The sequence below is a fragment of the Paramormyrops kingsleyae genome, chromosome 13 (genome assembly GCF_048594095.1).
Source record: "Paramormyrops kingsleyae isolate MSU_618 chromosome 13, PKINGS_0.4, whole genome shotgun sequence".
In the NCBI taxonomy this organism is placed as follows: domain Eukaryota; kingdom Metazoa; phylum Chordata; class Actinopteri; order Osteoglossiformes; family Mormyridae; genus Paramormyrops; species Paramormyrops kingsleyae.
The window spans coordinates 18,422,889-18,445,458 of NC_132809.1; the positions used below are offsets into that span (position 1 = coordinate 18,422,889).

Here is a 22,570-nt window from a genome sequence, read left to right on the forward strand (position 1 = left end):
GATGGAATTACAGCTTTCCATTCCCCTGAGGGCTTAATCCACATAGAGACAGTCCACTCAACTACCTTCATTCCCAGAGACAATCATGCCACAGCAAACAACTGGGGTCAGCCGGAGATGGAGGAGATTGAATGAATTTATGTCAGCTCCCTTTGATATGTGGCTACTCATGCCTTAGACGGGGGCCCCTTCAGGCTGCTCACGCCATAGACGGGGGCCCCTTCAGGCTGCTCACGCCATAGATGGGGGCCCCTTCAGGTTGCTCACGCCTTAGATGGGGGCCCCTTCAGGCTGCTCACGCCATAGACGGGGGCCCCTTCAGGTTGCTCACGCCTTAGATGGGGGCCCCTTCAGGCTGCTCACGCCATAGACGGGGGCCCCTTCAGGCTGCTCACGCCATAGACGGGGGCCCCTTCAGGCTGCTCACGCCATAGACGGGGGCCCCTTCAGGCTGCTCACGCCATAGACGGGGGCCCCTTCAGGCTGCTCACGCCATAGACGGGGGCCCCTTCAGGCTGCTCACACCTTAGATGGGGGCCCCTTTAGGCTGCTCACGCCATAGATGGGGGCCCCTTCAGGCTGCTCACGCCTTAGACGTGACAGCTTTCGATTCGCCGCCTCACTCACAGGTGCTGAGTCCGCCAGATTAGTTGCCTATGATGGCTAAAAATAAGCATCATTGCATGTTCTCCCCGTGTCGTCGTGGGGTTTCCCCCCGCAGTCCAAAGACATGCTGAGGCTGATTGGAGTTCCTAAATTGCCCATAGGTGTACCTGTGTGAGTGAATGGTGTGTGAGTGTACCCTGCGATGGGCTGGCCCCCCGTCCAGGGTTGTTCCCTGCCTCGTGCCCATTGCTTCCGGGATAGGCTCCGGACCCCCCGTGACCCAGTAGGACAAGCGGGTTGGAAAATGGATGGATGGATGTATGTTACATTCCTTACCTTTAATCAGTCCATAAGGCATCAATGTATCCATCCCCTCAGCAAAGAGAAACACTCAAGGAGTCTAACACAGGATTCTTACTTAAAATGTAGCATGTGATATGTGAAAATGTTTGAGCCTATGGACTGTAAGAGCAGAAGAGGACGATGTCGATGGGAGAGAAAGAAAGAAGCATGTGGTTGATAAGCGGGTGCTATTCATGGTGGGACAGTCCATTCGAAGCTCTCTGTCCTGGTCAGTCATTGACCTGGATGTCCTGTGACATTCAAGGTTTTTGACCCAAAACAGAACTGACTGCCGAGGGCCATATTTTTCTCCAGTTTGGATGTGTGGTTAGAGTTCATGTGTTTGAATGACTGGTTTTAGTTATGGAGTAAACCAGCAATCATGTGGATAAGGACGGTGAAGGTTGCAGGTTCAGAGAGACTCACCGGCGACCTGTAGCAGCATGGAGCCGCTGTTGTACATGCCCAGCCTCACGAAGCAGGTGAAGCCGGCACTGTCAGCGACGCGCACGGCACGCAGCTGCAGCGAGGCGTTGCCGGATCCCAGCTCGGCGTGGAACAGCCGCGTGCGGTTGGTGAAGGCCTGCCCCTGCTCAGCCAGCTGGTCACGCCCCCCCCAGAAGCCGTGCACTACCCGCCTGCTGTCTGTCAGCTGCCAGAACACCGTCAGCTCCGACAGGCTGGACATGCCACTGGGGCCATAAGAGCAGTTCAGGGTGGCATCCTGGCCAAACAGTGCCACCACTGGCAGCTCTGGGACCTGCACCTGAAAGCCAGCTGTGGGGGTTGGGGAGAGACAGCTTATTTAATAAAATTTACAGTTTATTCAGCTAGTTAGTTGGATGGATAACTGTAGCCTAACACCCCAAAGGTTGCAGATTTGATTCCACTCCCCTGATAAACATGCCCCCCAATGTCGATACCTGTTTCCCCTGGTCAACCCCCCCTTCCCCATAATACTGCAGGGTCTCCCCTGCCTCATATGTTTTCTCGCCACCGCCTTCCCAGCATGCACAGCCAAACACCGTAAACCACAGGACACGGAAGGTTATCAAACAGGCAGACTGTGAAAGCACCCCAGGTCAGTAGCCCCGCCCCCACCACACTATCCGTCACTAGCAGGCCGACAGCCACAGTGCCCATGAGGGCTTTCTGAACGCAGACGTCATGTCCTTGTCTCAGGAGGTGGACCCTGGGCACAGAGACGGTCCCCAGCGCTGGCCGCTTAGAGCAGTGGGGGAGGGCAGACACGCAAGGGCCACCAGACATGACTCGATTTGCCGAAGACGGGACCCGAGGGCCCGGCGGGCTGTGGAAGCTGCCCCCGCAAGGGGGTGGGGGGAATGCCGTGCCGCCCGGCCCTGGCAGCAGCAGACTCCCCTTGCCCATCTGTCACTGCGGTCGACGCAGCAGGAAAGAGCACACGGCTTAAAGACTGCGGCGGCGGAACCAAGGTCAGCCACAAGAGGTCAGCGATGAGTCAGTTTCAGTTTAGATGACTTTTCACTATCAATTTAGACTGCGGCCTCAAGCTGAACAGTTTGTACATCATTAGAGGAGAAGAAGAGAGGACAAAGGCAGGTTTGACAGTAATGTCACTCAGGCATGTCTAAGGCTCCCAGCTGACATCCCCTTTCCTGACAGACTTTACAGACAGGCAGGATGTTTTCTGACAGGTTTCACTGACGGGGAGCTCAGCTCCATACCAGGCCGCTCTCACTTTGACCCTCCACTCCCAGAACCCTAACCACAGCTGTCTTGTAAAGCTGCTGAAATGCTTTCACTGGCCTGGCTGTTTCTGTAGCTAGACAAACGATCATACCTAAAGGCTCGGATTTGTGTGTCTGCCCACTGTGACGGACCCTTGTAGCCTAGCTTTCGACGTGACGGTGTGATTGTTCCACAGCTTGGCCCACACAGGTCAGTGTGAAGTTAACAGCTCCCGGTTTCACGCAGGGCCATACGCGCCACACTGCCCTGTCAGGCCGTGAGTGTTCAGCTCGCCGTAACCCACTCAGTGAGCTGCAGACACACTGCCACCTGCTGGCAGTATTGATTATCACAGGTCATTGACTCAGCAGTATGAATGCCTCATAGCCCCCCCCCCCAAACAGGGAATCTGTGTCAGTTGGGAATGTATTAAAATCCCTGCCATCCAGACTGCCATCAAATCCTGAATAATTTACAGCGTATCACCTCCAGCGATTATTAATGTCTGCTTCCCTCCGCTGACAAGAAAAATTAGAAGTTCTTACTTGCTGGGTTAGCAAACATTGTTTACCGGATGTTTATATCCTACGGCATCTCATTCTCTGCCGTAATCCTGTGACAAAGGGACAGGGGTCCCTTTGAGGTCCCCGAACGCAAGCAGCACCTGTCACCGATCATCCGTCACTGTGTCACCTGCTCCGCATTCAGGGGCATGTTGATTATTAAAGACAGAAGCGCTCATAACTCCAAAGTACTGGCTGCTGATGATGGAGAAGGTCTGGGAGTAATGGAGAGGTTGGGGGGGGGGGGGGGGGGATGGGCAGGTTCAGCTATCAGGGTGTCACTGTGCCCAGCCTGTAGCCAGCGTTTAAGCCCCTGACGTCCCAGTTGCTATGGTGAAGGCCAAAGTCCAAAATAACTTATTCATGTCTTTTGAAGTGGAAAAAAGTGCAAGAACTGGAATGAAACATCAGTGCAGCAGACAGGTGCTGGTCATCTGTTAGGGTGTCAGATGCTGATGCTCAGCACAGGGGTCAGGGGGGCCTGGCAAGAAGGGGTCTGCATATGTCAAAGTCGCCCCTGTTCTACTGGCTTAAATGAGGCCCCCGCAAGGCGCAGACGCCGAGAGCAGCCACCGCAGACGGGAGAGTAATCAGATTGTTTTCCTGGCTTCAGTGGAGGACTCAAGAGCAGGGTGGTGGAGCAGGGCAGAGGGAATGAAAGCCAGGGGTCCGCTTTGAGCTGGCACTTTAAAATAATATCAGGAAAGGATCCGGGGCAGAGGCTGGTCTCTGATTGGCTCCCTGCGTGAGATCAGGCCTCGCCGGGAGTGAGTGCGGGTTCTCGGGGAGCTCTGCCTCACTTAATCGGATTGGGGGTCACACCGGCATCGGACACCTTCCCCTGCCGCCTGTGACACTCCGGCCGGCCCCGGCGTCACCTGACCCATTGCAATCGCCCGGCTGCAGATGGCAGCAGGCCGGCGACGGCCCATCGGCACACCGAGGGGGGACGCGGCTGAGGGCGGCCCCAGCGAGGCGGAACTGTGTGGTGCGGTACCGGCGGGCACCAGGGCAGCCAGCTAAGCGGGACAGATGGGAGATTCAGCATCTGCTGCTCGCTGATCACGACGGGCTGCTGGACGGCGCCGAGTGTTACGAAGCTAAAAGCTAACTCAGGACAAATGTGCTTAAAGACATGCCTGCGCCAAGCTGGCACTGATGCCATACTCGCATACCGAGGAGCACGGAGCCACCTGCTGGTAGCATTGCAGTACCGCGGCCTCTGAATCTGATTCAACGGTTGATGCTCCCACAAAATCACGCGACACAAGCACTCGCAAGAGTCATGGCTGGACTATGGGTGCACACAGTTACCTGACCACGGTCACATGGGATCAAAAACACATATTAAGAGCCACAGACACAGAGACTGACATATACACAAGTGTTGTCATGCCGACACACAGTACAAAACCAAGGGTGTACGCTCTCACACCAAGCCTCACACAAACCCAGAAGAATGAAATTGAAAACTGCCACAAAAGCAGGTTACGGTACGGTCTCATAACACCAGGCCCTGGCAGCACTGCTTCCTGTTGGAGCTAAAGTGAAATTACAGTGTTGATTACAATGACAGCTTAATTACCCTACTGGATGCCACAAGGACACCGAAACACTAAGTAAAGGTGAGAAAACTGCTAGCATCCGCTGAGTAACTTGTAAGTGTGGACGGAGCTTTCTTGGCAGCTCACCCCAATGTCCGCACACCCCCGGGGCAAAGAGCGAACAAGAAAGGGCTTGAAGAGGTGGGAGCAGCACGGGCTTTCAGGGTTAGGGGATAGCAGAGCAGAGGCCGGGGCTGTCTTCACTTCTGTCAGTAGCTGCTAAATGTCAGGATGGGGTTGGGGAATTGTAGGAAGTGGGGGGGAAGGCCCAGGTGGGGGTGAGGAAAAGGACCTGGAAGTGATATAGGAAAGACCCAGGTGGGGGTGGGGAAAAGGACCTGGAAGTGGTGGGGAAAGGCCCAGGTAGGGGAGGGGGAAAGTACCAGGAAGTGATATAGGAAAGACCCAGGTGGGGGTGGGGAAAAGGACCTGGAAGTGGTGTAGGAAAGGCCCAGGAAGTGGTGGGGAAAGTACCAGGAAGGCAGGAGGGGGGAAAGGACCAGGAAGAATGGAAAGCTTCTCAGAATGTAGGGCATGAAATGCAACAACATTGAGACAGACCTAAATGAAATGAAATGAAAGAGGCTCACAGCATTACCCGCTTAAGGCTCACCAAGCCTGTTCAGGTCCCTCTCATACACCAACATTCCCCGGGCCTCACGTCAAACAGCACTCTGCTTACTGGGGTGGAGCCGCTCACCCCATTAATGAATTACAGCATCCAAAGTCCAAACCTGGCACACGGCTCTGGGCTTTTCCGCAGGCAAAAGGCAATGGCAAACAGATGCTGCATGAGGTCCGTGAGAGCGCCGGGCTGACACATCGGGGGGGGGGAAGGTCCGCGAGAGCGCCGGCGGGGTGATGACACATCGGGGGGGGGGGAGTGGCTCTGGACGTGGCCTTTTGGCAGATTTGGGGATTCACATTCTGGCCACACGGCAGAGAGGATGGATTCCACATCACACATGCATCGCAGCAAAAGGCAATTTCTTCTGAACCAGCCCTCTGCTGGCTCTAAAAAGACACTTTGCTGGCCACCATCAAATTAGACTGGACATCTCTGATTTGAAGTAATGAGACTAAATTGAATTCCTGCACCGAACTGAGTTCCCCTTTCTCTCACCTTGCGGAATAAACCACTGGGGTCAGTGAAAGGTCATCCAGATTTAGCGAACCTTCAGAGTCCCAGCATACTCACCTGGACATGAACAGGACGTGTCTGAGTGCCAGAACTCCCTGCTATAACACCCTACAGCTACATGATTAAACCAGAAAGAGTCTGACTACCGAACCCATTAGATGGATATATGCAACCCACACTTATCAGTTACACATCAGGCCCCAGGTGCATTGTGGGTACAGTCCTACACTCGGGTGCTGATGTTTTACCCTTGTTCTGGAGTTTGAGGGTTACCCAGCACTGCCAAGACTTTTGACAACACCGGACCCAAACACATGACACTCAGAATCTTCTGGGTCCACCTCTGTCTTTTTATGGTTAAAATTGTACCCAGTTAAAGAGTCATTATTTATATGCATATAAACTTCATGCATCTGTTCGCCCATAAACCGTAGCTCCAGTACAATGTCATGAACGAGTCACCACATCCAGCAAGCAAAACGGCCTTGCAGGTGACGGCACTGAGGAACAGGGTGTCACTTGGTCATGGAATCCATAAGTGTCCCAGACAGCTCAGCCACCGCCAGCATGCACCAGCGAGTCCATAATGAACTATGCAAATGGTTTGTCAAGCCAGGCCAAAGGGTGCTATTAAAGCACTGCTCGTATTTCCCGGCTTCCCGGCGAGCCTGAGAGTCACCTCAATCGGGGAAAAGTCCCTGCTTCCATCAGCACATTGCCAGGAGGATTTCTGCAGAAGAAGCTTTAACCTCCACTCAACCCAAAAACTCAACCGGAAAGACAAAAAACAGCTGCCTAACCGAATCCTGGGATAGTCAACAAGACGACGTAATGTCTCAGTGTTTAGCCGCTTAGCAGATGCCGCTGGTCAGAGCTTTAGAGGTAATTTCAAAGTCACACAACATATGTAGACTCTTGCCTTTTATACAGCTGGGTATCTTTCTTTATGAGGTTGCTTACACAAAGTGCCCCAAAGAGGTGAAACAGTAGATACATCCTCTGGTCCAAACAGCAAATCCTCCGCACTGAAGGCACACTATACATTAAACTTATTTGATGCCTTCTGTAAGTTGACTGTTCACTGTGAGATGTTTTTTGCTGCTCTGTCTTAATTCAGAGGCACTCTCACGTTGTCGGGATGACTGATTCAGAGGGGTGGTGTTCTGTGTGTGTATCCAGGGGACCCCCTCATGTTTGACTGCCCCATGCTCCGCAGAGCGAGGACTCACCGCAAGTTTGAAGGCCGAGCAGTGTGGGTATCAGAAAAGCAAGCAGGCCCATCGCAGACATGGCACACAGCGTGAGGATCTCTTTGGCCGCGGAACTGCAAGAAAAAACACAGCAGCATTTCACTGAGCATTTTAGAGACAGAGCCTAAGAGAATAATCAATATCCAGTCCCAACCATCGTCAGCCTCAGTGGAAACGTCTGTGTTTTGTGTCTGTTTTCGGCAAAGTGTGTTCTTGGGTTCAAATGCGTGGGTGCGTGTGAGTGAACATTTTCTGAGGCCGGCCTTGGTAGCAGGACATGTGAGCAACACGTCCAGACCTAGCAGCGAGGTGTGGGACGGTGCCAGGCTCAGCACAGCAAACTGAAGGGCCAGGAATTTGGGAACAGAGCAGGAGATAAATAAACAAACGTTTAGTCAGTAGCCAACACCCACACAAACAAGAATAGCACACTCAGGCCCACAGATGACTGTCATACCCAATTTCACGAGCTAATAATAATAAAATATATTCATATACATTAACGTGGTAAACAAAACCCAACCGCGGACACTTTTATGATCTGCAGAACTTGTTTCTTTGCAGAAAGCAGAAGATGTGTACTAACATATAACAGTAACCTGTCAGAAGCCCAGGAGAAATTCTCACTCTTTCCACGTTTTTTGCCAGGACTGCGAATGTGGCCCCCCTTCTGTCCTGTCACCCCCAGCCACATCCCGGCCACCCCATGCTTGAGGTGACTCAGGCAGCCCTCTGGCTAGATGGGTGTGGCCCAGAGGGGAAGTGATTGACAGGATGGGGGCCAGCTCCCACGAGTCTGCACAGGAAGTCGTGGGAGAACTTGCGGGCTAGCAGAGCGCAGACAGCGTGTGCGGGGGAGGGCCCAAGGCACTCAGGAAGTCACTCTGGATCCCACTGCGAGACGGACATCCGCTACTGGGTCCCACAGACGCCATGGGCTGGCAGCAGACCACCCTGCACATCCCGACGGTCCGTCCGCCGTGGTGCCTGCCCAGCTCTTGCCCGCGATGACGTGCGACTTGGCCTCACCACAGAGAGTGACCACAGCATATGGCTGAACGGAAAATTTCAGCCATGACACAGAAAGTTCTGGGTAAACACTTCTCTGTGAATCCTCTACTATCTACGAGCTCAGATGTCATGGCAATAGTTTTAGAAATAAAGGACCGACACAATCTACTGTGAAGAAAGTCTTCATTTTCATCCACCTGACCATGTGGTCCTGCTGTGAGCTGCTCCTCTGGGGGGAAATAAAATGCCGCACCTTAAAAAATGGGACAACGAGAAAGCCAGCCTGATCATGGTATCTACACAGATTCCAGAGCCTACTATGCCTTATGGGAAAGGAAAGCGCAGGCTTTTGGTCTCACACTACATATCAAACATGGGTATGATCGGGCTTTTAGGAATTCTGCCACTGTAGCTCAGGAGACGGACACACACACACACACACACACACACACATACAGCTTGCTCTGATCCACTGTGTTTTTACTACACGGTGCATTTTCATGTCCGCTGTACAGTCAGCTCTTTTGCACACAAATTGGATGTTCTTGCAAAGCTATGCACAAAAGTTCTGCAGATTTAAATACGAAGTTCCATTAATCAGAAGTGCAGTTTAAGTTCATCACTGTAGTTTCGACCTGGGTTATTCTGTTAAGATACTAGGCAAAGCAGCTTTAATTTCAGTAGTATCTTTTAAGGTATTTTACAGACACATCGTTATTTACTAACTGAAAATGGCAGCCAGAGATTATGAATGAATAAAAATTAACTTATTAAGGTGCAGCTTCTTAATAGGTTTTGATTCTGAAATGATTTGAACCAGGGTGTTTGTTCTAGAGTACAGCCTCCTGATAGATACACGTTGATGACACATCTCAGATCTTCACCAGTTTTCCTCCGTGGACATTTTTCCTAGTGAGCCGACTCTCCCTCAAGCATAAATAACTGCTGGTTGACATCAGATCATTTCTAAAAAGTCACCTACGATGTCTCACCAAGAACATGCTGCAGGATGACCACCAGACTGTATCATGCCAACTACTGACAGTGTACTCATTACTCATTTTGAAAACCACCACCATCTGAATAAAGCAACTTTATTCAAAGCTACAGTCTTCTTAATCAGAGGGAACAGTAATGTAGCTCCAGACGTTGTCGTGCAGTTGAACCTCCTCCACAAAGCAGATTTGAGGTCATCCTGACCCAGACCTCATACTATCTCCACTGCCGTTCCACTCCTGAATAAACTCACCTAGTACCTCAGTAATCCATCACCTAGGTGCGATCCACTCACCCAAGGACAATTACTCTCTTGTCTGACATCTTAATATGAAAAGGTAATATAAAATATATAATAATATATATAATATATATATATAATATATATAATATCCTTTCAACTTGCACTCTTATTTGTATTGCATTTTTTTGCACATAGTGTTCTGTGAAATGTTCTGTGAAATGTCACTGGACCACAAACAATTCTGGTATGTCAGCTGGCAATAAAGCGAGTTCTGATTCTGATTTCTTTCAGGCGTCAGACTCCTGAGTCATAATCTGTGTAAAATGACTACAAAACCAATGACAGGTAGGATTACCACACGCGGGATTAACACACACGGGCACAAACTGCCCGATTTGCCCCAATGTTCTCCCAGGGTTAAGAAAGCAAGTATGATTCCAGACACCCCGGCGGCCTTAGACTTCAAAGTCTCATTTTTCCGATCGCTGCCAGCCCTGCTATTCTGTCTTTATGTTTTTGCGTTGCGTTAATGTTTTGCATTGTTGATGTTGATGTGATTTGGGCTTTCAGGGTCAAAATAACAAATCATAACTCGTAGTGCTGTGTTGTCTTCTGACCTGTCACAGGCACAATACGGCTAATGGGCACATTGATGGAAATGCAAAGGTGCCCACTCTAATAAAAAAAAAAAAAGTTGGAAAATGAAAATAGGAGATGTATGCGGCATCTCTGTTTTTTGGTCACTTTTTTGTGTTTCTCTCGAGCAGTGTTGGTGAATTATATTTAAAAGGTAATAGCCTACGTACGTAGTCGGATTTTTCATATTCCACAATAGTCTGAAAACTGAATCTAAATTGATCAGTTCGTCTCTTTTCATAATTCAGAAGTGTATTTGCATCGCCGTTCATACTGATGCGTATCACTCGTGGTCATATGACCCATTCCAGCTGAAGGTTGTTATTGGAGAAAAAATATTCAAAAACTTACCCTATTGAGAACTCTCAAAATCCACAAAGTACCGACCGACCAGCGCCAGCGTTTGGAAGGATTAAAAAAATAGTATGTTTCTGAAAAGCCCTGTTACTCAGCGACACCCACATACAGGGGTCGCGCTCGTGCTCTGTCTCCGTATGCAGCGCGCGTAGCCCGCAGCCGGGACTGCGGCGCGTACACGCGGTATCACCAACACCGATGTGCACCCTGTCCCAGTCCCACCAGCGCGACGTAACGCACGGGGCAGACACCTCGGCACGGGTTTCTTACCTCCAGCCTCTTTAACCATTTCTTACTTTCTGCCATACATTAATACCACACGTATTTTGCAGTTTGTAATTAACAGTTTTAACAGGGTTTGATTGCTTTTAGGCAGGGATTCACAAGTGTGGGATTCACACATTACAAAATAACATATAGATTAAGGGTAATTTTTAACCAGCAGAGAATATGGTGAAACTCCAGAACAGTCCTCCAAATGCCCTTGTTTGAATGTTTTATTCAATTACATTTACTCAAAAAAGCTCTTGGTTGTCAAAACACAGCAAATATGTTTGTCCAGCTTACTTCCAGCTGCAGGATGTGTGTCCTGTTCTCTCCAGAGGCTTCCTTCCCCTGGTTCTCTTGCTGCACTAATTCTGCCGAGATGTTCTGGATCAGTGGTTCTTGACCTCAATCTTGGATGAGCCACCACTGTAGAGAAGGGGCACCCAGCCACAGAGCCCGGGTGAGCAGAGCATGCTGCCGTTCATTCACCCACAGATTATAAGGCATCCATATCAGAAGGTTCATTCGAACCCTGATTTTAACACAAATAAATCATTTATACAAGTACTTCAAGCGGCAGGAGGGGACAGGGCACAAGTGATAGATGGTACAGTTCCATGTGGCTAGAAATATTATCGGTTTTAAGTTTCTAACAATGTAATTGCCTTTGCATCTTAATATAATGCAAGTGCCTGAAGCCTATCTCTGGAAGCCAATCACTGGAAGCCTAACCCTGGAGCCTATCCCTAGAAGCCTATCGCTGGAAGCCAATCACTGGAAGCCTATCCCTACAAGCCTATCCCTGAAGCCAATCACTGGAAGCCTATCCCTGGAGCCTATCCCTAGAAGCCTGACTGCTGGTCAAATTATGGTTTAAGCATGTAGGGTCAGGAATTTTTGAGTTATTCTGATCATTTGTTTGCCCTTTATTTGGCTTCATCACTCTATTGTGTTGTTTTGTGGCACTTTTAGGTAATGACATCATCTTGTTCATTTAAAGCATCTACCCTATCCTGTCTAGAGATAGATTCCCCCCCCCCCCCCCTTTGAGGAACATGACAGCACAAACAATCTTACTCTACAATGAGTCTGGAGTGTAACAGTGATGACTTTAGTATGCAGAAGTAATGAACAGCGATAGCAGTTGAACTGAAAAAATAAGAACCAAGACATAAAGAGAGGGAGAGAGAGTGAAGTCCGGCAACAAATGTTATCGATGATGTGGAAAGCGTACAGACATCCCCTTGTCATAGTTTATCTGAAGGCAAGCTTATTCACCCAGCGTGCAACCTGGAGAACAGAACCCAAATAGAGCTGCTCTGTGACAGTCCCCAGAAATGTATTTCTGTCTTGTGCAGTGACACAGAACATTGGACTGACAGAGCTGTCCCAACAAAGGAAAAAGGTGAGATAAAAAGTGAGTAATATTTGGAACAGAGGAAGTCACAGTGTAAGCAGGAAGTGTTATACAGTGGTACCTCGGTTCTCGAACTCACTAGAACTCGAATTTCTTGAAAGTCGAATAAACCAGTTTGACCTAGAACTCGATCTGAATATCAGAAGTCGAACCGTGAACGCTGACCTAATATAAATTGTACGCACCAGGAAATGAGTCAAACTACAATGCAATTCTTACTTGAATGCCTTCTTCACAGACTGGATGATTAACCAAATAAAGCAGCGCAACATTACAGTAACTAACAATAAATAAACCACTAACTTATGCGTACTATTAGAGCATTTATGTCATTTATTTAAACTGTATTTTACCAGGTAAATTAACTGAAAACTAGTTCTCACTGCATTACGTTCGGGAGAAATAGCAGATTGCGCATCGGAACTGCCTGGGATACAAACGTCATGCGTGTAACTAAACTCTTCAGCCAATAAGGGCAAAGGTGTGTCGTCACGGAGGCGGTTCCAGTTTGTGCAGCCGGGTGAGAGGTCGCAATGCATCTAACCGTAATGCATTACGTCAGGATCAGAATGTGTTGCTTTAAGCCAGCGCTGTAAGCAAGTCAAACGCACCCAATGACCGGACTGGGGAAACAAACTGAAACGAGGACTTAATACAACTAATGACTAATGACAACAACCAGAAACAGCTGATCACATGGGGATCCCACACGAGGTTAAGGAGGGGGCGTGGCACACGGAAGGAGCGGACGATCGGGGCAGGACAGGGGTAATGTTGCGATAAGATCTTTATCGTTTTGGAAGCCATTAAGAAAAAAATGCTCTTCTTGTTTTATCCTGTTCATTTTGTGTTTAATTGCTAAAAAAAACTAACAAAAAAAAAACATATAGGTGTAATTTTGGGGGGCCGGGAACCAATTAATTGGTTTTCCATTATTTCTTATGGGAAAAATTCGATCAGAACTCGAACTTTTTAGGATTCGATCCGGAGTCCGGAACGGATTATGTTCGAGAACCGAGGTACAACTGTATTTTAATTTACTGTGGTGGAGTTTAAGGGTAACGGTGGATATTTACAAGAGCAAATTCACAGGCTGGAGGCGCGCAGGTATCATTTTAAAACTTACTATAGCTACTGTTTTTCTGACAGCAGTGAATTATGCTGCCATTATCACAGAGGACATGATGCGACAAAGACCTGGAGCTGGTAGCAACTGATTTAGCAGGAAATCAATCCTCAGTCTAGTGGTGTAAAATGACAATAAATAACAATAAACAATTAATTATCCTTAAATCATACTCCACAGTTCGTAGAAACATTTAGTTTCACTTGTAATTCATTAACTTTCTTGTTTGAAATGTAACAGTTGGATATTTTTAAGAGTTAATTTTAGTTAAACAGTAGACAGGCCTTCGAGGACTCCCTCTGTCTGGGAATTCCTCCACGACTGATTTGCGAAGGACCTTTATCATTCTCTCGCAGCTGCTGCAGTAACAGGCATAAATATTACTAGATATTACACGAAAAACACAAAAGAAGCATTAATGTAGACAAATAATACGGAAAAAACTTCTATTTTCAATATTCTGGCAACTTACCGAGGATTGCAGTAGCTGAAATAACCTATTATAAATAAAGTCTATGCCCCCTTGTTTTATTAGTTTAATAAATTGAATCTGTAAGATGGTAATAACAATCACTCTTCCCTGTTGTTCAGCACGGAGGGGTTGATAGTAATTCATAATTATCATTCCCAATCTACAGATGCAATTAAAACAAATCTAATAAAACTGGAAAAACAAGGCGACATGAAGGTCACTATATTACTATCTATTCAACTGATGTAACTGTTTAGGCAAACGGGTACTGAGTATAAAATACTTGCTAAACCCTGCTTTTGGAGCTTGAGGAGGGAGGTCTGCATTTCCCCGTCTCTCAGTGTCCACATTAGCAGTTCCAGACGCCCGTCAGCAGGTGGCGACATTAAAAATCATTATCTGATTTACTTCCGGTGGATCACATAAAAACATCCGGTTTACCAGGGATTCTTGATGTTCTTTCCATGTTATTGCTTTTGTCCGTGAAATTGTATGCAGACTTCTTTTGATTGCGTATAATTTAATCTAGCTGGGCAGATAAACCGCTGTGCGACACCCAGGACGTTACCAGCACATCGTCATACGCCTCAGGTTGTGCTGAAAACAGCAGTAAGCTGCCCCGGTCCCTTTCGCAGCACGCCAGTGGCATGGCGGCTCCAGAGTGGCGCTTGTCATTGAAGCTGATGGACCAGCCGTCTCCGCCCAAGTCGGTGCTGCAGTTCCCGGAGTCGGAGCCCGGAGATGTCCCCCCCGGAGAGTACCGAGTGGCCACCCTCAAGCAGCTGGTTGCGGCACAGTTTCCTGACTGCGTACCGGACCCAGAGCTTATAGGTGAGCTTCCGTCATCAGCCACTTCTGAATATAGTATATTAGTTGCGTGGTGATCTGTTAACGTCTCATAAATGCATTCAGAATAAGATGCTGGAGATGGTCCGCGTTTCTGATTATTTGCATGTACTGTCAGCTGAGGTCAGTTTTCGTTTGCCGCTGCATTCGCGTTTCAGAGCTGGTGTACTGCGGCAGAAAGCTTAAGGATGAGTTGACGTTAGAGTCCTACGGAGTCTTACCTGGATCCACCGTGCACATCCTGAAGAAATGCTGGCCGGAGCCTGAAGGCCACCCAGGTTAGAGCTGCACTGGTGCTTAATGTTTCATAGTATCTCTGTGTTACAGCTTCGCACACATTCACGCAGTTCGCTATTTACCTACTCACATGCAGTCACTGATGTCATCATATGTGAGCCTTCTTCCTGGAACAGCTGGCCTCTTAAATACACTACACGATGTCTTTCGTCATACACGCTTGCCTCCCAGATACCTTAGCAGCAAACATGGCATTTTGTAATTACTGTTTTATTTTATCTGAACTAATTATTACAACATCACAGATGGTGTTGGGCTTGAGACATCTGCAGAGAGAACAGTTGTAAATAACTCCAGAAAAGTTAACTTCTCTGTTTTTTTCTCTGTGACAGAGCCGGTGGACAGGACGACAGCAGCCCGGGAGTTCCGGGTCCTGCAGGCAGCCCTCCACACCAGCACGGCTTACAGAGACTCGGTAGGTGGGGCCGGCAGCTGGGTCCTGTCCAGCTGGGGTTCCATGCACACTGGGCTGTCTGAGCATAGCTTGCTTGAGGACAGATCAATTGTGGCAGGCTCATGCTGGAGTAAAAGTGACTGTTTTCCTAAGATTCCGTTGAGGATGACTAATATTAAAACCATTCTCTCTGTCCTCCAGGTGTTTAAGATGCTGAACAACAAGGAATCTCTGGACCAGATCATAGTGGCCACACCTGGACTGATCAATGATCCTATTGCACTTGGCATGTAGTCTTGTTACACACAGAAACACACCAAATAACATTTTCTTATTAAATGACTGACTTTCTTCCTTTCTTTTTGTCTGTCTGTCTGTGTTTCTTTATCTTTCCTTCTGTGTTTCTTTCTTTCTTTAGGAGTTCTGCAAGACAAAGATCTCTTCATTCAGTTCACAGACCCAGCCATGCTTGATATGTGAGTTTCTTTTTTTTAAACACACAATATTTGGTATTGCCTAAAGCTACCTCTGTGCATCAGAGCGCATGTGTGTTGTGGTGCCTTCATCCCCCACCCCCACCCCCACCCCCAGGCTAATCAGCTCCCATCCAGCTTTGGTCAACGCCATCCTCCTGGTTCTGCACTCGGTGGCAGGCAGCGTGCCGGCCCAGACCAGCGCCCCCTCGCGTAACGTCTCCTCTGCCTCGTACAGCGACATGCCAGGTGGGTCGTGTCGGACCGGGGCCCTTTGGGTTCTGTGCAGGGGGATGATGTCGCCAGAGTGATGTAGCGCCCCATTCACCTGCCCTCCTGCTTCCAGGGGGATTTCTCTTTGAAGGCATGTCTGACGATGAGGAGGATTTCCCGGAGGTAGGGAGGCCCCGTGGATGTTAAACCCGCTGGGCGTGTGCCATCCCAGAGGTTCTGTGCATCTCTGAAAGCCGCTTCTGCCTGTCATTATGCAGGGTAACCGCGCAGGGCCATCCAGTGACACGGGGGGGCCTTCGGGGACTCGACCTGCCAGCCTGGGCTACAGCGGGGCAGTGGGACCCCGGCCAATCACACAGAGCGAGCTGGCCACCGCGCTCGCCCTGGCCAGCACTCCTGAGAGCAGCGCTGTCACCCCGACGACGGGGAACCAGGTGTGCTGCGTGCAAACTGCCCTCAGCGGGGCATTGGTACCCATCCGCCCCGTTTACGGGCCGCGCTGATGCCCGTCAATAATTACATCACAGTCAAAGTTACAGCCGACTGAGTGACTTGCTCAGTTAGATTAAATTACAGCATAATTAGATTGCCTGTTAAATTTATTATGTGCTTTTAACAGACTGCAAAGATTGAGTAGAAAACGTTAGATTTAAATGCGTCTTTCGTTATCCCCACCTCCCACAAATGATTCCACTGGGGAAATTATCTCCCATGAACGTGCCCAAGTGGAATGAATTTTTAGCACCTTCATCCAGACCATTACATTTCTGTGGCTCCTGCCAAACCCAGTCTGCCTGTCCTTTAATGTCAGTAGTAACGTTACTGGCCCCCACGGCTTGTGTCACCCACCCACCTCTCTCCTGTCAGGCCACTTCCTCGGGGGTGTCCCCCGTGCCCGCCGGAACACCCATCACCAATGACATCTTCAACCAGGCCCTGCAGCAGGCCCTGCAGGTCTCCAGCCTGTCCACCCTGCAGGTGAGAGCTGTGGGGGTGTGGCTCCCATAGGCTGTGCTTTGTACACTTCGTCTGTTGATCTCTAAGGATCTGCTTGGCTCACTCTCAACAATGTAATTATTTTAATGGTTATAACATTTACCTCTTATGCTTGATTGGCAATTTAATGAAATTATTTGTTGAAGTCTTTTGTGTCCAGTCAGATTATAGCATTATATTCTTTCCGGCATTCTTGAGGCGACGAGCGTTCCTCTCCCCCCGTCACGTGACGCTCGCCTCGCGGTGCAGTTCAGGCGGCCTCCAGTGGCCAGTGACGTCCCTCCTGTGTGTCTCAGAGCCAGTGGCAGTCCCAGCTGCAGCAGCTGCGAGACATGGGCATCCAGGATGAGGAGCTGATTCTGCGGGCCCTACAGGCCACCGGCGGGGACATCCAGGCCGCCCTCGAGCTCATCTTCGCGGGGGGGGCGCCCTGAGCCAGCCGGCGGGCAGAGTCATCACATCACCGGTGGATAAAAATGTCTGCTACAGAAATCAATGTAAATGTCGCGTCACGCGTTCTGCGCCCCGGACCCCTACCTGATCGGCGCGCGGTAAACAGACACAGCCTGACTCTGCGAGTGCCGTCCGGCATCCATGGAAAGTGGAGCGCTCTGCATCTCAGTGTCTGGCCTCCTTTTTAATTTTACCTCAACTTGTTTTCTTTACACCTCCACTTTTCGGGTGAATGAGGTTGAATAAAACCAATCTGCTTATACTTTTGTGTCATGCTGCAGACCTCTTCCTTCATCTCCGGTGTAGTTCGAAAGCGCCATACACGGGATCGCCGGTGCTCACGTGCCGTTGAGAAGCTCCGGCATCCCGGCAGTCAGGCCGTCTCCGAGGCTCAAGGGCAGACGTTGTGTGTTGATTCACAGGGAACGCACGCTGACCTTTAGGAAGCACTACATTCCAAGTGAAAAGCATTTCAAGGAAAACGCTGTGGGTCAACAGATGACATTTAAAGCATAAAAAAAAATAAAAAAAATAAAGCATAAAAGCATCTGAATCAAATCCAATTTGTCTTGCAAATGCAAGGCCGAACAAATCAGTGCCTCTTCCTGTACACTAGATGGCAGTCAAAGCCAAAGAACTCAATGGGTCTGTATGTTGAGCTGAGTCTGTACTGTATCTGTGTGAAGCTTCATACTGAAACCTTTTTCCCATACATACAATGTGATGGACTGTACACTCCACTAGCTATACTGTGGGAGATGTTCTTAAGGCAATGTCCAGGGTCAGGATTATGTTGTTTAACAAGCCTAGACACTGATGGAATCCTATGAAAGCAGCCTGACGTTCTGACTCAAAGCAAGAAACCGAGCAGGAGATCCCTCTGGAGATGGCCTGTTAACGAAGGTGAGCTCTATAGACCCCCCCCCCATCCTGACTTCCAGTGGTGGCACCTCCCAGTTCAGAGAGCATCTGGTGGGTGGGAACTCGAACAGCCCTCTGCATTCGTTATTATGATGAATCACAAGCACTTGGTCGCTTGTTTTGTCTCTTTTTTTCAGGAGAGAAGAGTCTGCAGCTCAGACAAAAGAGTCACCATCTCCCCACACAGCTCAAAATCCCTCTCAATTAAAGCTTTTTATTCTGAATCAGATGCTGTCCTATTAATGGTCACCTCCTCAACTGGGCAAGCAGGCGTTAATTTATAGAGCTCCAAAACACAGCACTTATCTCACATGTCCTGCAAACCCTCAGATAAAGGAGAGACATCCACACACGCTGGTGCATTTAGCACCTGCTGCATTTCCCATGATGCCCCAGAAGAGGCTGTCCTGCTCTCAGCACGCCCACCTCCTGCTTACTTTGGTCTTTTGATTGACTGCCTTCCTATAGAAAGGCACGCCAGAAGGGGATCGAAGTCCCACATTGAGGGAATTGGAAATGAATGATACAGATACCGTCTCTGTCGAAAGCAATTCTGATGAGAACACGGAAAAGCGAAGGTGCAGTGACAGGCCTTTTTGTTGTCATTGATTAAGCATCTGTGTCAGTGACCCGAAAGGCAGAGTGACTTTGCTGTAGTTTGGCCTGCTGGAGATTTGAGGGATGCCCCGTATCTGAAAAGCTGTGCTTACTTTGACCTTGCTTTGTAGTTACAGATTAAATAAAGAGCTTCTGCTGGTCAAACATGCAGACACAAAGAATGCGGTTCCGTTGCACCGCTGCTTTTCTGTGAACAAAAGACCTCTTCCTCACAATAGCCTTTTCTCTCATTTATGATGCCCTATAGCAGGACAACATACAATACAGAAAATTCCTAAAAAGGCTTGTTATACCTCACAAATGCCAGTCTTCATGTTATCACTACTGGAGTCAACATGCAGGGGATGTTTAAGATGAAGCTGATGTGGTGCAGTGGTGCAGTGGCGCAGTGGTTAGCACTGTCACCTCATACCTCTGGGACCAGCGTTTGAGTGTCTGCATGGTTCTACATGTGGGGAGTTTGCATGTTCTTCCCGTGTCGTCGTGGGGTTTCCACAGTCCAAAAACATGCTGAGCTGAGGTTAACTGAAGTTGCTAAATTGTCTGTGTGTGTGCTCTGCAGTGGTTGCCCCCCCCCCCTGTTGTGGGTTGTTCCCTGCCTTACTTCAGGGATAAGCTTTGGACCCCTGCGACCCTGCATTGGACAAGTGGGTGCAGGTTCCCCAGGGGAAGCAGAGTGCCGCTCATCCCTGGCATAGCTGCCATTGGTGGAACACGCTGGCCTCAGCACCCCTGCCGCAGAAGGCTGTGCTTCCCTATGCCCCTCCCTCCCAGTACCCCCACCCAGTTCTCCCATAATGCCTATATCAACTTTCTCCTCCAAGTTTATTACCTCAGCCTCCCACGGGTAACAGCACTGCTGACACAGAAGCCATGTTTTATCTCCAGTGGTTCAAATGGCCATTGCACAGTAGGCCAGCTGACACCATGCCGCGGCCGGAGCTCCCTACATCCCCAGCGCCGTCACATCATGGATCCCAGTCAGAGCGCCCTACATCTCCCATGCTGTCGCCTCATGGCCAGAGCTCCCTACGTCCCCAGCGCCGTCACATCATGGATCCCACAGTCGGAGCGCCCTACATCTCCCATGCTGTCGCCTCATGGCCGGAGCTCCCTACGTCCCAAGCGCCGTCGCCTCGCGGATCCCGGAGCCGGAGGGCTCTCCATCCTAAATGCCATCACCTTGCAGATCCCATAGCCCATTCATTTAGGCTAAGATGGGATGGAGAAGACCAATGGGACTGTCGTAAAAGACCTTGGCTGGGCCTTTCAGCCTTCTAGCCCTCCTGTTTCAATCATTTCAGGTAATTTGCAGGATTATTTATGAGATATAAAAAAAAAACTGCTCAAGCCTATTGCATTAACCCCAATCATAAAGAAAAAAAGTTCATTTTTACATCTTATGCTTAATATTATACTGAAAAAATATAATCAGAATGGGGACCTTGGTATCTTGTGTGTTTTCTGGGTATTTTTTTCACCCCCATGATGCAATTTGTGGGCTGATGGTAAGAAGTCTATTACCTGAAATTGCTTTCAGGTGGACATGACTGAGCAGAATGTGAAATGAGCCTGTGACTGACGTGGCCCATTTTCTGTGACCCTGCTAGGTGAGCTCTGATGCCTGTCAGCCATCCTTCTCTCTCTGCCCCCCAGCATCCGATCAGCCTTTTGTGCTCAGAAGAAAAGGTCTCCGTCTTTCATCCCGTGCAGTTTAATCCTAGGTGTTTAATTCCCTCTGAGCGAGTGATCCATCCATCAAAAGCACACAAAGGATGGCAGAAGAAAGGAATTAATCGAATTAGAGGTGACCGCTGTAGAATTAACGCTCATCAGAGCGGTGCCACCCGGTGCCTCGGAGTGCCAGCGGACAACGGTGCCCTTACGGAGGAATTCATGGATTCATAGTCTGCAGTTTGTGATAAAGTCTTTTGATCTTCTCAATAAACCAAGTAAAAATGCAAAGAGAAGAGGCACAGGGTCCCATCAGGCAATTTACAGTCTTCCCCCAAAGCTAAATATTCCTCACATGACCAATTACATTAATACATACAGTGCAGCAGCCACTCAGAGCAGAAGCGGACTGTGTGATCCATCGGCCATCGACTGCACAAAGGAGATAGAGGCGCACACATGTAAGCGGGTTAGCTGACGGGTACAAACTGCTACGGAGGGGATCCTTAGAAGTTCCCACAGAAAAAACGGCTCCAGCATGGCACCACAGAAAAGCTTATCTCAGAATTCGGAACTGTAACATCAGCGCAAGTGAGACTCCATTGAGTTCATATGGTAGTCAGACTCAAGGTTGGGGAACCATAAACTAGGATAGTGTGTCTATAGAACAGGCACTGCAATGTCCCTTCAAACACCATGGCATCTTGGGCCAAGAATCCCTCTCTAACCCTTATTGACAATATCATTCCTCTCAGCTATACGATTCATCAGTCGGCCTTCTTCAAAGATCATAAACTGCATGCCATTGATAAATGGGCTTGTTGGCCTGAGGTACTCAAATGACTCCTCCACACCTCCTCAAATGTACTCCAACAGTCAATCTCAGAGGAGAAGGTTAGGTGTCTTGTAGACAATTCCAGAGCCAGCCTCCACGTGTCCTGCACACAGTCCCAGCAAAACCAGGCAAGCGAGGCATTTGTAGTGTGGCTCACGACAGGCTGACCTTTGTAAATTGGACCTTTTTCAAGCGACAGCACAAAGCAGGTGTGCTCTACAAGACACACAATAGAGCCATTACTCACCACTAGAAAAGAGAGCTTCCGCCCATCTGGACTTCTCAATGGACCAGTGTAAGGCCTAATCAACAAAGAGCCACATTATCCAACCTCTTTATTAGACTTAATTAGTGATGAGTCTGTCACTGGACTCTGCTGCTGAACTCTTATAGGCTGTGAGTCTCTGAATGACTGAAGTGGCATCTGGCTTTTCTGTGTGTCAGGGTATAAAGACATGCCTGCCAGAGTTTACCCCAGGTTAGCATTCCTGCCGGGGCTAAGTTCATTAGATATTTTAGCATTATCAAAGCAGAGGCAATGCTCTTAGTCTAATCTATGCAATGCTTTCCTGTCTCTTTCAATCCTCTTCCCTAATTGTTTAATTAAGTGAGCTCGTTAAGATCTGACCACCAGGGATTTGATAGCAGGCTGGCTCCACAGAGTTATTAACAGGGTTGCCTGCAGTGCGCATCTCTGACAGCTGACTTACCGAGGTTTTAGTAGGTGGCGTGTCAGGGTCAGCAAGAGAGTGGTGCAGCTGAGACCCTGCAGCCTTGTGCCTGGGGTCTCCACTGGGCAGAAGAGCAAGAACCAGTAGGGAGTCATCCATGGGTTTGTCAGAGACGCTGATTTACGCAACAAAATGACCTAAGCAAGGCAGGATTTAATAGACGTTCTTTCACAATTTTTACAAGACAAGGAGAAATCCAGGATGATTAATGGCCCTTTTTACTGTTGTAAGAAGCTAACAGACCAATATCTAATTTCCCGACAGGGACAGCATTTATAAGCACGTCACTCTCAAGAAGTTCGTGTCACTGACCGCGCTCCCCTCATCTTAAAGAGCACTATGCATTCGGTGTTACA

At 48.9% G+C, this 22,570-nt stretch overlaps 2 protein-coding genes across 4 annotated transcripts in view; one reads left to right on the forward strand and one right to left on the reverse strand.

Moving 5' to 3' along the window:
* LOC111846797 (CD276 antigen-like) overlaps positions 1-14,079 on the reverse strand; it is a 39,884-nt gene extending 25,805 nt beyond the window's left edge. For 2 of the 3 annotated variants that reach the window (XR_011982265.1, XM_023817381.2), the window contains exons 1-3: positions 10,455-10,639; positions 7,196-7,290; positions 1,375-1,725 (exon numbers count right to left, since the gene is read on the reverse strand). Coding sequence is in view for 2 of the 3 variants with exons in the window: in XM_023817381.2 (XP_023673149.2) it covers positions 1,375-1,725; positions 7,196-7,256 (412 nt within the window). In the remaining variant the exon portion in view is untranslated. Of the gene's footprint in view, positions 1-1,374; positions 1,726-7,195; positions 7,291-10,454; positions 10,640-11,027; positions 11,154-13,270 lie in introns of those variants that run through there. The other variant, XM_023817382.2, reaches the window with a different exon arrangement.
* Positions 14,080-14,162: 83 nt separating this feature from the next.
* On the forward strand, positions 14,163-17,697 carry ubl7a (ubiquitin-like 7a (bone marrow stromal cell-derived)). Its single transcript, XM_023817380.2, has 10 exons — positions 14,163-14,573; positions 14,747-14,866; positions 15,218-15,300; positions 15,481-15,565; positions 15,698-15,755; positions 15,871-16,001; positions 16,099-16,148; positions 16,244-16,420; positions 16,854-16,964; positions 17,279-17,697. The coding sequence occupies exons 1-10, from the start codon at positions 14,390-14,392 to the stop codon at positions 17,414-17,416; spliced, it is 1,137 nt and encodes a 378-aa protein (XP_023673148.2). The 5' UTR covers positions 14,163-14,389; the 3' UTR covers positions 17,417-17,697.
* Positions 17,698-22,570: the final 4,873 nt, after the last annotated feature.

What these genes read in the sequence shown, in the direction of transcription:
- ubl7a (XM_023817380.2), top strand. Translation starts at nt 14,390, where the DNA reads ATGGCGGCTCCAGAGTGGCGCTTGTCATTGAAGCTGATGGACCAGCCG. An exon ending in CAATGATCCTATTGCACTTG is followed by an intron (nt 15,566 to 15,697) that starts GCATGTAGTCTT and finishes TTCTTTCTTTAG; the next exon opens with GAGTTCTGCAAGACAAAGAT. An exon ending in CTCGTACAGCGACATGCCAG is followed by an intron (nt 16,002 to 16,098) that starts GTGGGTCGTGTC and finishes TCCTGCTTCCAG; the next exon opens with GGGGATTTCTCTTTGAAGGC.